Source organism: Schistocerca piceifrons, chromosome 3 (assembly GCF_021461385.2).
Source record: "Schistocerca piceifrons isolate TAMUIC-IGC-003096 chromosome 3, iqSchPice1.1, whole genome shotgun sequence".
Taxonomy (NCBI): domain Eukaryota; kingdom Metazoa; phylum Arthropoda; class Insecta; order Orthoptera; family Acrididae; genus Schistocerca; species Schistocerca piceifrons.
Window position 1 is genome coordinate 720,196,152 of NC_060140.1, and position 14,325 is coordinate 720,210,476.

Sequence of the window (14,325 nt, forward strand, 5' to 3'; positions counted from 1 at the left end):
AATCAATTTAAAACAGCTTCCAGTGAAATATGGTGTTGGACTGCAGCAACTCATTCTATAATTTGTTACGAATGGGTAATCTGATATGGAGGCCGAACGAAGTATGTAGAGATGTAGGCACATGTTTCTCTTCTTGTGTTTGATCAGCTCACTCTGTGTGTGTGTGTGTGTGTGTGTGTGTGTGTGTGTGTGTGTGTGTGGAGGGGGGAGGGGGGAGGAAGAGATAAACTGTGGACTTTCTTGTGGATGAATTAACCACTGGTTTCAAAAGCATGACATCTTACCTGGTTTTTCATTTGTTGATTGAGTTTCTGACATATTTTGTACTGGAAAGTACACATTTACATATGCTAATGTAAAGTCCTTTGTGGAATATATATATTTTAAAGAGGAAATTTGGCACCATCAAATAGTTGAAGTGCTGAATCACTGATAGGCACATAAGTAAGAATGAGAAGGAGTTTGATAGCTTTCTGGTGATGTTTTAAAATAGCTATAGAGTACGCACGCGTGCACCCACCTCCATCCACACACACACACACACACACACACACACACACACACACACACACACACACACACACACCTCTGCACGGCTACATTGTCTCAGCTGACTACAAACGACGTAGCTGTGTACCATTTAAATTATACTTCATTTAATGTAATTAATCAGAACCACCATTGTCATCTAATTACATTCTTCCACTACATGTACACAGTTTTTTTTCTGTATCATACATTCTCTGTTGGCTCTTTTCCATATGTGTTCTAATTTTTCTGAAATCCACATATGATTCATTTTTTATAAGTATCTGCTTATGTTTTCCTTATTGTGGAGCCTTAACAGTTTTACTCCTTTCTATTACCAAATAAAAGTATCTAACTTCAGGCTGTGCAATTTAGTTTACATAACTGTAAAATGGTTTCTTGTGCTAATTTCTGTTTTAATAATTAATATTTTACTGTGCAGTAGAGTGTAGGCTACAATGAAACAGTTTATACACAAGTGACAACATCTGAGTTATAAATTACACTTTAGTATCAGTATCTGTATATGATATGGAAAACATTTTATGGTGTGGAAACTATGATGAGGGCAAAAAAATTGAGAAAGTTAACCACTCAACCACTCAACCACTGCTGGTGAATGGTGGACAGTACACAGCCATGCTTAAAAGCCAGAATATTGTACTAGTTTGCTGCCTTTATTAGCTCTTTTTCTAGTATTAGTACAATACTGTAAAAGCCGAAACTCAGAAGCTAGTGCTATTTTCTTATCGTTCAGGTGTGTCTTCGTGCCACCCACCATCACCTGCATGCTAGTGATTATCTTTTTTTTAGTTTCTATTTGTTGAAATTGATTTACAAAATGAACAATGAAAAGTTTATAGTGAACTACATCCACCATCAGCCAGAGAAATCATGGATTACTGTAGCAACTCTACAATTATCAATATGACTTATTTACAAGATAAAGATGCATACAATCCAATGATACTGATACTTGTCTTCCACGCATATCAACTCATCTATAGTTTCTATGAAGAAAGAAATACAGTGGCAGTCGGTATTTGCCACATACATACAAACTACAGCAACAGCAAGTACAGTAATGAATAAAGAGAAATGACAAAACATTAATGAATTATGATGCAACAAAAACAAATTTTCACTATCCTCTAGTTAATGAAAAGGTAAAATCAAGTTTTGTCATTTGAAAGCAAAGAACACCTGAAAAAATGAACTAAATATAAGACATTAGGAGTCTTATTTTTTGTTACAATTTTTATTTTATAAAAGGAAGAGCTGTCCTCAACCCAAAGATTGATTTGAACATCACACTGTTTTACTAGACCCTCTCTGACCTTTGAACTGACTTGCCTAACCAGTTACAGAGGAAGTTATAGTATAACAAGAACTCCGAACCACAGTGCAACTTGACGTTTTTCACACATACAATGTACAGTTATTGAAAGAAGAATAAGTGACCAGAAAATGTTGGGACCAACTGAAGACAAACCTTTTTATTTGTAGTATAAGGCTTACCCATGTAGCCATGAGGCAACATCTCTTTATTAAAACCCACCAACTTTTCCTTCCTTTTATTATGATGAAATACTAACAATGAAAAGTTTCCAAAACTTCATGGCCATTAAATTTCCAGATCAAGAGATCCATTATTAAAGGAGTTCAAAATTTGCTTTTATCCTGTGGGAAAGCGACCTCAGGCAAGACGTAAAAACAAAAATAAAAATAAAAAATAAGAAACTCCATCTTGTGAATGAAAGCAAAATCACAGGGAAGCAGTTGAATGATTAAGAGAAACTGAGTAGGAAAGAGGAACTGTCCGAACTCTTACTGTAACCACTGAACATTATTACATGCTGAGTTTCACCTATTGTTGGTCAGATGATTTTGTAAGTGTTATTTTACTTGATCGATTACTGAGTTAGTTTGCATTGTGGAATACTGCAGAAATTTTGCATGGTGCATGTCAGTGTTACACATTATCAAAAGGCATCACAGGTTGAAGACAAGTGATTGAAATTGTGGAAAAGAATATTCTTCTCTTTTTCTATGTCTCCTTTTTTTTTAGATTCTAGCTTTAGTAATTAGCCTCATGGTACTGAGATGGACTGAAATAAGGTGTGATCTGTAAGATTGTATCCACTTTAACATGTTCTTCCATCTAACACTAACTGGCCCACAGATCCAAGATGAACTCTCCCCCCACCCCCCTCCCTCTTTCTCCCTCTCCACTTATCAGGAATAAACTTTTTGTCATTTCAATGGAGTAGTCTTTCGCACCAGAAATTCCACCATATTTTCCAATTTCTGTGATATTCCTCGTGAAAAATCCATCTTTGGCATACTCATAGTATTTGCCACTCTTTTTCACAGTGACTCATAGTATTTGCCTCTCTTTTTCACAGCCAGTTATACTACATGTGGTTAATAATACATTCCATAAGCTCATTGGATAAAAAAAGTAACTTGGCATGTCAAGAGTTAACAGTAACCTAAGCCCTTTTATATGGTGTGGAATGATACAGAATTGGGAGAGTACATGTGTAGTGTTCACACAGATTTTACAGTCAAATCCTGATTTGATCATCATGTATAATATGGAGCACAATATTGATGTGGCAAATTGAGGATGATTCACTTCAGAGATACAAGTCATCTAGTGAAGTATGTTCCAGATATCACAAGTGTATTGCAATGAACTATCGATCATGTATACTGACAATGGAAAACATTGTACGTTTCGTTTCTTCTCAACAATGGAGTGTGGAGGACTGGGACAGTGATAATTGTTCATAAAAATGACATATCTGTCCATACATGAAAGATGCATGGTGTTCATTCATAATAACCCTCAAGAAGCATTCCAGCAGGACGAAGTGAAAAGAGAGAGGAAGTTGGAGGTTGTTTGATATTCTATGGTAGTATTTTGCAATAATTAGTCCTTTGGGATACGTGAGAGATACTTTGCAACAGAATAGCTACACTAAGTTGGTGGACAATGAGGTTTTGCCATTTTCACAGTCATCTTATCAAAGAGAATAACTTTTATCATTATCAATGTTATCTTCAGAGATAGAAATATGCACACCTACCAGGTTAAGTGATTGCAAGACACAAGGAACTAGCTGGGGCCATTAAATGTCTTGATTGCCTCACAAAGCACTTGCTTTTGAACCCTGTTGACAATAATGGGACTGTCTAGAACACTGTGACAAATGTCAGGGCCATAGCCACAGAACCTGACTGATTATGTGAGCTGTAAAAGAAATGGCTGGAAACTGATATCTCCTACACTCAAAAGACGATGTACAGTCCATGCCACAGTGAATAGTAGTTATTATTAAGGTTCACGAAACTGTTACACACTGATGAGGAGAAAGTGACTAATTTTTACCCAATGGACTTTTTGTAAAAGCTTTTAATACTGATACATTAAACAACAATGTAACTCTTCCGACTCATGGGAATCACTATGCACAATGGTTGAACATAACAAGATAACTGTTAAATACTCCAAAAGTCCAGAAATACGACGCTGTAGTCAGCATAAAGAACAAATTCAGTAGCAAACTGTGTAAATAGGTAATTTAAATACAGAGAGAACACATTGATTTAAAGGGCATTCACATGCTACCAACATCATATATCCATGACAGGTTCATATCTTATTTCAAACATAATAAATGTCATATTTCTGTGTGTGAAAGGTCTTACAAAGGGTTACTTTAATTTTTTATGGGTGTCAATCAAAGAAAGGACTACCATACAAGTATTTTAGAGAAGCATTGCAGTGGAAATTTGCAGCACATGGTGTACCTTTTTCCAACCATGACATGAGACACTTCTTCAGCTTGCTGCACTGACATAAAAGTAACTATTTTCATTTGTGATCTACACAATCTGATAGTCATTTATTTTTTAGAGCTATAGTACATACACAAGTGAATTAACATCAGCCTCAATCATGGCCACACACACATATATATAATAAAATTATTCTTGGCATTGATGACTTATTATAACAACATTTCATGATAGTGCCTAAATACATTAGACACATTCAACATGACATTAATAAAGGTGCAGTTTGATGAAATAATGCACATAAAAGGAAGACATCAGTTTTTTTTTCTTTTTACACTCTCGCCTGTACATAGTACTTACAACAAGAATTTGACACATTCTTCCACATGCTATAGGAAGCCTGAGTAAACCTAGTACATTGGTCCCAGAATTAAAAACAATATGTTACAGGATTATTTTGCATAAGCATTTTTCAGAGCCAAAATTGTTGTTACATACTTTCAACAAAATGCCTTTAGAAAAAAAGTACAAATATCCTTCAGGGTCAAAAGGACTAGAAAATTCAATATGCAGGTACATACAAGATATTTTATATTCATGTGAATATATTATGTATGTATTCTGCATACCTTTAATGATTTAATCTGTCATTAAACTGATAACTGTCTAACAATGAGCTTGAGGTAGCTTCATAAAATGTCTGTAATATTTTTACAAAAGAGGTTCTTTAACAATCTCACAAAATATAAAAAATACTAATTCATACTGGCCCTTTTTTTTAGGGTTAGTACACTTTACAATGAGCTGAAAATATGGTTTTTAATTAGTGAGAGTTAGGAATAAAAATGTGATGTTTCCTCTTCTCTCTTTTGCAAAATATTGTATGTTGAGAAATAATCATAAAATTACAATACTTAGGGCTACGTAAGTACTTGGTTATAGTCTTGACATTGCCAAAATTCTATTTCATATAATAACAAAATTGAAAACTTTTGTGCAAAAATATACATAATTTTAATAACCTATTTCCAACGTAAGTATAATGGTCATATGCACTCATATTGTAAAAAACTTAATTAATCTGTATCAAAAGTCACTTAATGTTTCATCCTGCATTGAAGTTTAATGGCCATGAACTTAAAAAAAAAGGGGGGGGGGGGGAGCATGAAAAAAGGCAATAATGAAATTACACATGAAATGTACATATGTGGAAATATTTTTCCTTCCTAGCAACTGATACTATCTTCAACATGATAGATAAAATTCACCAGTTATTTTCACTCCAAACAATGTACATTCCTGAAGCAGCCAAGTAGGACAGTATTCTGATGAAAACAACATCAGCTTCCTCGTACAATTTCATACGTTGCTCGTTCGATCACCTTGAGGTGAGTCTCTCGAAGGTTGAGTCTGAAACACAATTATTGTGTACATCTAAGTACAAATCCTGTCAGTGACAGAACCACAATGGCATGATGACTATTACACACACATATTGCAAGGTAAAATAAATTTTAATTGAATAGTGTAATATCGGGGGAACAAAGGACACTTTCTCCCTGTACAGTAAAAGATATATTTATTAGGGGAGACTGGAGGATGGGGGTAAGGCGAGTGTCCAAATTGAATTTATTTTCTAAAATTTTTATGTAGAAACAGAATACACACAATTCTGATTAACTCAACAAGTACAATTACCACAATGATTGCAGCCATGTGGGATCCCTTTTTGAAATGTCAGTTTCCTATTATAGAATGGGAGGTTTCTTTCAAAATGCCTGATATTGAAATGTCTGTCTTAAGTTAACCATAACATCTTCCCCAAATCAACATGCTCACTGAATAGACATGTTATTACAGGTGCTATGACTAGTATTTGGCAGTCATGTCGACTAAGAATAATACATAAACTTGACAGCAACTTCTTTAATTTTTATAATAAAAAAATTTTAAAAAGAAATAAAACAGAATTCTGCAGACATAAATGCCTTGAATGAAATTTTCCCACCATCTCTCTGGCTTCAAAGCAGGAGCATGTTGCATTCAAATGAAACTGACATAGCATGATATGGCAACAAGCACGTCACTTTCATGAGCAAAGGCAATTTTGATAGTTTTGGTTTAGTCAGAATATGCCCTTTAGTACATCTACATCTACATCTACATTGATACTCCGCAAGCCACCCAACAGTGTGTGGCGGAGGGCACTTTACGTGCCACTGTCATTACCTCCCTTTCCTGTTCCAGTCGCGTATGGTTTGCGGGAAGAACGACTGTCTGAAAGCCTCCGTGCGCACTCTAATCTCTCTAATTTTACATTTGTGATCTCCTCGGGAGGTATAAGTAGGGGGAAGCAATATATTCGATACCTCATCCAGAAACGCACCCTCTCGAAACCTGGCGAGCAAGCTACACCGCGATGCAGAGCGCCTCTCTTGCAGAGTCTGCCACTTGAGTTTATTAAACATCTCCGTAACGCTATCACGGTTACCAAATAACCCTGTGACGAAACGCGCCGCTCTTCTTTGGATCTTCTCTATCTCCTCCGTCAGACTGATCTGGTACGGATCCCACACTGATGAGCAATACTCAAGTATAGGTCGAACGAGTGTTTTGTAAGCCACCTCCTTTGTTGATGGACTACATTTTCTAAGCACTCTCCCAAAATAATCTCAACCTGGTACCCGCCTTACCAACAATTAATTTTATATGATCATTCCACTTCAAATCATTCCGCACGCATACTCCCAAATATTTTACAGAAGTAACTGCTACCAGTGTTTGTTCCGCTATCATATAATCATACAATAAAGGTTCTTTCTTTCTATGTATTCGCAATACATTACATTTGTCTATGTTAAGGGTCAGTTGCCACTCCCTGCACCAAGTGCCTATCCACTGCAGATCTTCCTGCATTTCGCTACAATTTTCTAATGCTGCAACTTCTCTGTATACTACAGCATCATCCGCGAAAAGCTGCATGGAACTTCCGACACTATCTACTAAGTCATTTATATATATTGTGAAAAGCAATGGTCCCATAACACTCCCCTGTGGCACGCCAGAGGTTACTTTAACGTCTGTAGACGTCTCTCCATTGATAACAACATGCTGTGTTCTGTTTGCTAAAAACTCTTCAATCCAGCCACACAGCTGGTCTGATATTCCGTAGGCTCTTACTTTGTTTATCAGGCGACAGTGCGGAACTGTATCGAATGCCTTCCGGAAGTCAAGAAAAATAGCATCTACCTGGGAGCCTGTATCTAATATTTTCTGGGTCTCATGAACAAATAAGGCGAGTTGAGTCTCACACGATCGCTGTTTCCGGAATCCATGTTGATTCCTACAGAGTAGATTCTGGGTTTCCAGAAATGACATGATACGCGAGCAAAAAACATGTTCTAAAATTCTACAAGAGATCGACGTAAGAGATATAGGTCTATAGTTTTGCGCATCTGCTCGACGACCCTTCTTGAAGACTGGGACTATCTGTGCTCTTTTCCAATCATTTGGAACCCTCCGTTCCTCTAGAGACTTGCGGTACACGGCTGTTAGAAGGGGGGGCAAGTTCTTTCGCGTACTCTGTGTAGAATCGAATTGGTATCCCGTCAGGTCCAGTGGACTTTCCTCTATTGAGTGATTCCAGTTGCTTTTCTATTCCTTGGACACTGATTTCGATGTCAGCCATTTTTTCGTTTGCACGAGGATTTAGAGAAGGAACTGCAGTGCGGCCTTCCTCTGTGAAACAGCTTTGGAAAAAGGTGTTTAGTATTTCAGCTTTACGCGTGTCATCCTCTGTTTCAATGCCATCATCATCCCGTAGTGTCTGGATATGCTGTTTCGAGCCACTTACTGATTTAACGTAAGACCAGAACTTCCTAGGATTTTCTGTCAAGTCGGTACATAGAATTTCACTTTCGAATTCAATGAACGCTTCACGCATAGCCCTCCTTACGCTAACTTTGACATCGTTTAGCTTCTGTTTGTCTGAGAGGTTTTGGCTGCGTTTAAACTTGGAGTGGAGCTCTCTTTGCTTTCGCAGTAGTTTCCTAACTTTGTTGTTGTACCACGGTGGGTTTTTCCCGTCCCTCACAGTTTTACTCGGCACGTACCTGTCTAAAACGCATTTTACAATTGCCTTGAACTTTTTCCATAAACACTCAACATTGTCAGTGTCGGAACAGAAATTTTCGTTTTGATCTGTTAGGTAGTCTGAAATCTGCCTTCTATTACTCTTGCTAAACAGATAAACCTTCCTCCCTTTTTTTATATTCCTATTAACTTCCATATTCAGGGATGCTGCAACGGCCTTATGATCACTGATTCCCTGTTCTGTACATACAGAGTCGAAAAGTTCGGGTCTGTTTGTTATCAGTAGGTCCAAGATGTTATCTCCACGAGTCGGTTCTCTGTTTAATTGCTCGAGGTAATTTTCGGATAGTGCACTCAGTATAATGTCACTCGATGCTCTGTCCCTACCACCCGTCCTAAACATCTGAGTGTCCCAGTCTATATCTGGTAAATTGAAATCTCCACCTAAGACTATAACATGCTGAGAAAATTTATGTGAAATGTATTCCAAATTTTCTCTCAGTTGTTCTGCCACTAATGCTGCTGAGTCGGGAGGTCAGTAAAAGGAGCCAATTATTAACCTAGTTCGGTTGTTTAGTGTAACCTCCACCCATAATAATTCACAGGAACTATCCACTTCTACTTCACTACAGGATAAACTACCACTAACAGCGACGAACACTCCACCACCGGTTGTATGCAATCTATCCTTTCTAAACACCGTCTGTACTGAGCCACTTGTCATGATAAATGCCACACCATATGTACAGCCCTTATATAACAATAATGATATGAGGGATGTGGCCTGCCCACCCCATTCCAGTGCACATCTTACCTATCAATTACCATTTCCACAAATGAAACTGTAATCAAAATAATCATGAAATCAAAAAATGTAAAATCCAGGATGGAATGTAATAATATTGTAAAAGGGAAAGTTGCTACTCTCCATATACTGGAAATGGCAGAGTCGCAGATAGGCATGACAAACAGACTGTCACAAATATAGCTTTCGGCCAGAAGGCCTTCATCAGAATTAGACGGCAAACACACACATACACACACACACGCAAATGCAACTCACATGCGCATAACTGCAGTCTCAAGCAACTGAGCCACAGTGTGAGCTGCAGCACCAGTGCATGATGGGATTGGCGACTGGGTGGGGGTAAGGAGGAGGCTGGAGTGGGGAGGGGGAGGAATCATAGAGTAGGCGTAGCGGACAGTGACATACTGTTGGGGAGCACGGAGGATCATCTAACCTCCCGACTGCACTTAGCTGCCATACCCTCTTTCCACCTTGTCCCTCCACACTCCCCAACAGCATGACACTGTCCGCCACGGCTACCCTACTATCCCTACCACTCCCCGCCCAAGCTTCCTTCTTATCCCCACCCAGTCGCCACTCCCATCATGCACCAGTGCTGCAGCTTGCAGTGTGGCCTCGGTTGCCTGAGACTGCAGTTGCGTGTGTGAGTTGCGATTGTGTGAGTGTGTGTGTGTTTGCCACCTAATTCTGACGAAGGCCTTCTGGCCAAAAGCTATATTGTGACAGTCTGTTTGTAGTGCCTATCTGCGACTTAACATCTCCGCTACTGGTGAGTAGCAACTTTCCTTTTCACAATATTGTTACAAAATAATTATTAGTCATATTAGCTACTGGTTTTCTGTTACTGGTTTATGATAGATGTTACATGCATTTTCTGCAACGAATCACAGAGGTTAAGAATTACGATCTTATATACACTAATTTATTAGAGAGACATTTAGTCACTAGTGCTCATCTTAAGGCAGTAAGCTCTACCAGCCACTTAAGTATTATTTAAACAAGCTGTAAAATGCTCCTGTAGGAGCACATAGAAGGTGAATATGTTTCTCTTTTGAAGACTCTGACGGAAAAGTGGGGAACCAGCTGTCTCAATCCTTATTCTGCCTTCCTCACCATAAATTCTGGCATGTGAACATATTCATCCTCCTTTAACACAGAACGTTCTAAATCCTTTTACCCAGTCTTTCTTTGTAGTGAAGCTTCCATATTCAGCATCTCCACCTCTCTAGCACTTTCTTTGTACCTCTCTCTCTGCCATTGTTTCCTTTTACTCCCACTGATTTACAGTGTATCCCACTGTCACTGTCTCCCTTGTATTTCGTTCCCATTGCCACTGTCTCCACTGTAATGCGGCAGGTTGAATATTCTAGGGGACCCGCAATTTATTTTTTCCCCTATACCCAAGTGCTTAAAATTTCAGACCATGTAGGTCCTCCCCTTTACTTACATCCTAAAAATCACCCCAAGTCTCAGTATGGTCTCCACTGATCTGTATTTTTCATTTTCACCATCGCTTCTCTCTTTTACTCCCATTGCGCCACATTCAAAATTGTTTTTCATTGACTGGTTGCGACAGACAAGACTGTAATCTTCAGATCATTTGAAAATTTTTTTCACTTTCACTGTACATCAAGTTCCGATCATGAACCATGGACCTTGCCATTGGTAGGGAAGCTTGTGTCCTCAGTGATACAGATAGACGTACCGTACGTGAAACCACAACGGAGGGGTATCTGTTGAGAGGCCAGAAAAATGTGTGGTTCCTGAAGAGGGGCAGTAGCCTTTTCGGTAGCTGCAGGGGCAACAGTCTGGATGACTGACTGACCTGGCCTTGTAACATTAACCAAAACAGCCTTACTATGCTGGTACTGCGAACAGCTGAAAGCAAGGGGAAACTACAGCCGTAATTTTTCCAGAGGGCATGCAGATTTACTGTATGGTTAAATGATGATGGTGTCCTCTAGGGTAAAATATTCCACAGGTAAAATAGAACCCCATTCGGATCTCCAGGCGGGGACTACTCGGGAGGATGTCGTTATCAGGAGAAAGAAAACTGGCATTCTGCGGATCAGAGCACTGAATGTCAGATCCCTTAATTGGGCAGGTAGGTTAGAAAATTTAAAAAGGGAAATGGATAGGTTAAAGTTAGATATAGTGGGAATTAGTGAAGTTCGGTGACAGGAGGAAGAAGACTTCTGGTCAGGTGAATACAGCGTTATAAATACAAAATCAAATAAGGGTAATGCAGAGGTAGGTTTAATAACGAATAAAAAAATAGGAGCACAGGTCTGCTACTACAAACAGAATAGTGAACGCATTATTGTAGCCAAGATAGACACGAAGCCCACACCTACCACAGTAGTACAAGTTTATATGAAAACTAGCTCTGCAGATGATGAAGAGATTGATGAAATGTATGATGAGATAAAAGAAATTATTCAGATAGTGAAGACAGATGAAAATTTAATAGTCACGGGGGTATTGGAATTCGACAGGAGGAAAAAGAAGAGAAGGAAAAGTACTAGGTGAATATGGAATGGGGATAAGGAATGAAAGAGGAAGCCGCCTGGTAGAATTTTGCACAGAGCATAACTTGATCATAGCTAACACTTGGTTTAAGAATCATGAAAGAAGGTTGTATAGATGGAAGAGGCCTAGAGACACTGGAAGGTTTCAGATAGATTATATAATAGTAAGACAGAGATTTAGGAAACAGGTTTTAAATTATAAGACATTTCTAGGGGCAGATGTGGACTCTGACCACAATCTATTGGTTATGAACTGTAGAGTAAAAGTGAAGAAACTGCAAAGAGGTGGGAATTTAAGAATATGGGACCTGGATAAAATGAAAGAACCAGAGGTTGTAGAGTGTTTCAGCGAGAGCATTAGGGAACGATTGACAGGAATGGGGGAAAGAAATACGGTAGAAGAAGAATGGGTAGCATTGAGAGATGAAATAGTGAAAGCAGCAGAGGATCAAGTAGGTAAAAAGCCAAGGGATGGTTGAAATCCTTGGACAACAGATGGGATATTGAATTTAATTGATGAAAGGAGAAAATTTAAAAATGCAGTAAAGGAGGCAGGCAAAAAGGAATACAAATGTCCAAAAATGAGATCGACAGGAAGTACAAAATGGCTAAAGCAGGGATAACTAGAGGACAAACGTAAGGATGTAGAGGCATATATCACTAGGGGTATAATAGATACTGCCTAAAGGAAAATTAATAACACCTTTGTAAAAAAGAGAACCACTTGCATGAATATCAAGAGCTCAAATGAAAAACCAGTTCTAAGCAAAGAAGGGAAAGCAGAAAAGCAGAAGGAGTATACAGAGGATCTATACAAGGGCAGTATCATGGAAATGGAAGAGGGCGTAAGTGAAGAAGAAATGGGAGATGTGATACTGCGTGAAGAATTTGAGAGAGCACTGAAAGACCTAAATCGAAACAAGGCCCCGGGAGCAGACAACATTCATTAGAACTACTGATAGCCTTGGGAGAGCCAGCCCTGACAAAACTCTACCATCTGGTCAGCAAGATGTACGAGACAGGTGAAATACCCTCTGATGTCAAGAAGAATATAAAAATTCCAATCCTAAAGAAAGCAGGTGTTGACAGGTGTAAAAATTACCTGACTAACAGTTTAATAAGTCACGGCTGCAAAATACTAACGCAAATTCTTTACAGACGAATGGAAAATCTGGTAGAAGCCGACCCTGGGGAAGATTAGTTTGGATTCCGTGTGAGGCAATACTGACCCTACGACTTACCTTAGAAGATAGGTTAAGGAAAGGCAAACCTACGTTTCTAGCATTTGTAGACTTACAGAAAGCTTTTGACAATGTTCACTGGAATACTCTCTTTCAAAAGGTGGCAGGGGTCAAATACAGGGAGCGAAAGGCTATTGACAATTTGTACAAGAACCAGATGGCAGTTATAAGAATCGAGGGGCATGAAAGGGAAGCAGCAGTTGGGAAGGGAGTGAGTTAGGGTTGCAGCTTATCCCCGATGTTATTCAATATGTATATCGAGCAAACAGTAAAGGAAACAAAAGAAAAATTTGGAGTAGGAATTAAAATCCATGGAGAAGAAATAAAAACTTTGATGTTTGCTGATGACATTGTAATTCTGTCCGAGACAGCAAAGGACCTGGAAGAGCAGTTGAACTGAATGGACAATGTCTTGAAAGGAGGATATAAGATGAACATCAACAAAAGCAAAACGAGGATAATGGAATGCAGTCTAATTAAATCAGGTGATACTAAGGGAATTAAATTAGGAAATGAGACACTTGAAGTAGTAGATGAGTTCTGTTATTTGGGGAGCAAAATAACTGATACTGATTGAAGTAGAGAGGATATAAAATGTAGACTAGCAATGGCAAAAAAAGCTTTTCTAAAGAAGAGAAATTTGTTAACGTAGAGTATAGATTTAAGTGTCAGGAAGTCCTTTCTGAAAGTATTAGTACAGAGTGTAGCCATGTATGGAAGTGATACATGGACGATAAATAGTTTAGACAAGAAGAGAATAGAAGCTTTCGGAATGTGGTGCTACAGAAGAATGCTGAAGATTAGATGGGTAGATCACGTAATTAATAAGGAGGTACTGAACAGAATCGGGGAGAAGAGAAATTTGTGGCACAACTTGACTTGAAGAAGGGATCAGTTACTAGGACACGTCTGCGGCATCAAGGGATCACCAATTTAGTGATGGAGGGAGACCAAGAGATGAATACACTCACATTGGTAGGAGCCATAGGATACGGAGATGGCGCAGAAGGAGCATAGGGTCTGGCAAGAATATTGCAGAGATTGGGAGGGTGATGAAAAGCTATTCCAGGTGTGATGGGCAAAATCTCAGACAGAATGGATTTCATTTCAGGGCATGTTTTTAGGAAGTCCTGGCCTTGTCGAAGTAGCTGATTGATACATTCAAGACCAGGATAATACTGGGTGACAAGTGATGTGTTCCGAAGTTGTTTTTTGGCGGGATCAGCGGTACCAGGATTGGACGTGATGGCCTGGGAAATCTGCTTTTGAACTACACCGTTGGGATAATTATGTCTACTGAAGGCTGAAGTGAAAGTGGTGGTGT

At 38.8% G+C, this 14,325-nt stretch overlaps 1 protein-coding gene across 10 annotated transcripts in view; it reads right to left on the reverse strand.

Annotated features, from left to right (window-relative positions):
- Positions 1 to 4,635: 4,635 nt before the first annotated feature.
- The window catches only part of LOC124789871 (liprin-beta-1), a 303,083-nt gene continuing 293,393 nt past the window's right edge, over positions 4,636 to 14,325 (reverse strand). For 8 of the 10 annotated variants that reach the window (XR_007016181.1, XR_007016179.1, XR_007016180.1 and 5 more), the window contains one exon: positions 5,677 to 5,742. Coding sequence is in view for 1 of the 10 variants with exons in the window: in XM_047257385.1 (XP_047113341.1) it covers positions 5,692 to 5,742 (51 nt within the window). In the remaining 9 variants the exon portion in view is untranslated. Of the gene's footprint in view, positions 5,743 to 14,325 lie in introns of all 10 variants that reach the window. The other 2 variants (XM_047257386.1, XM_047257385.1) reach the window with 1 other exon arrangement.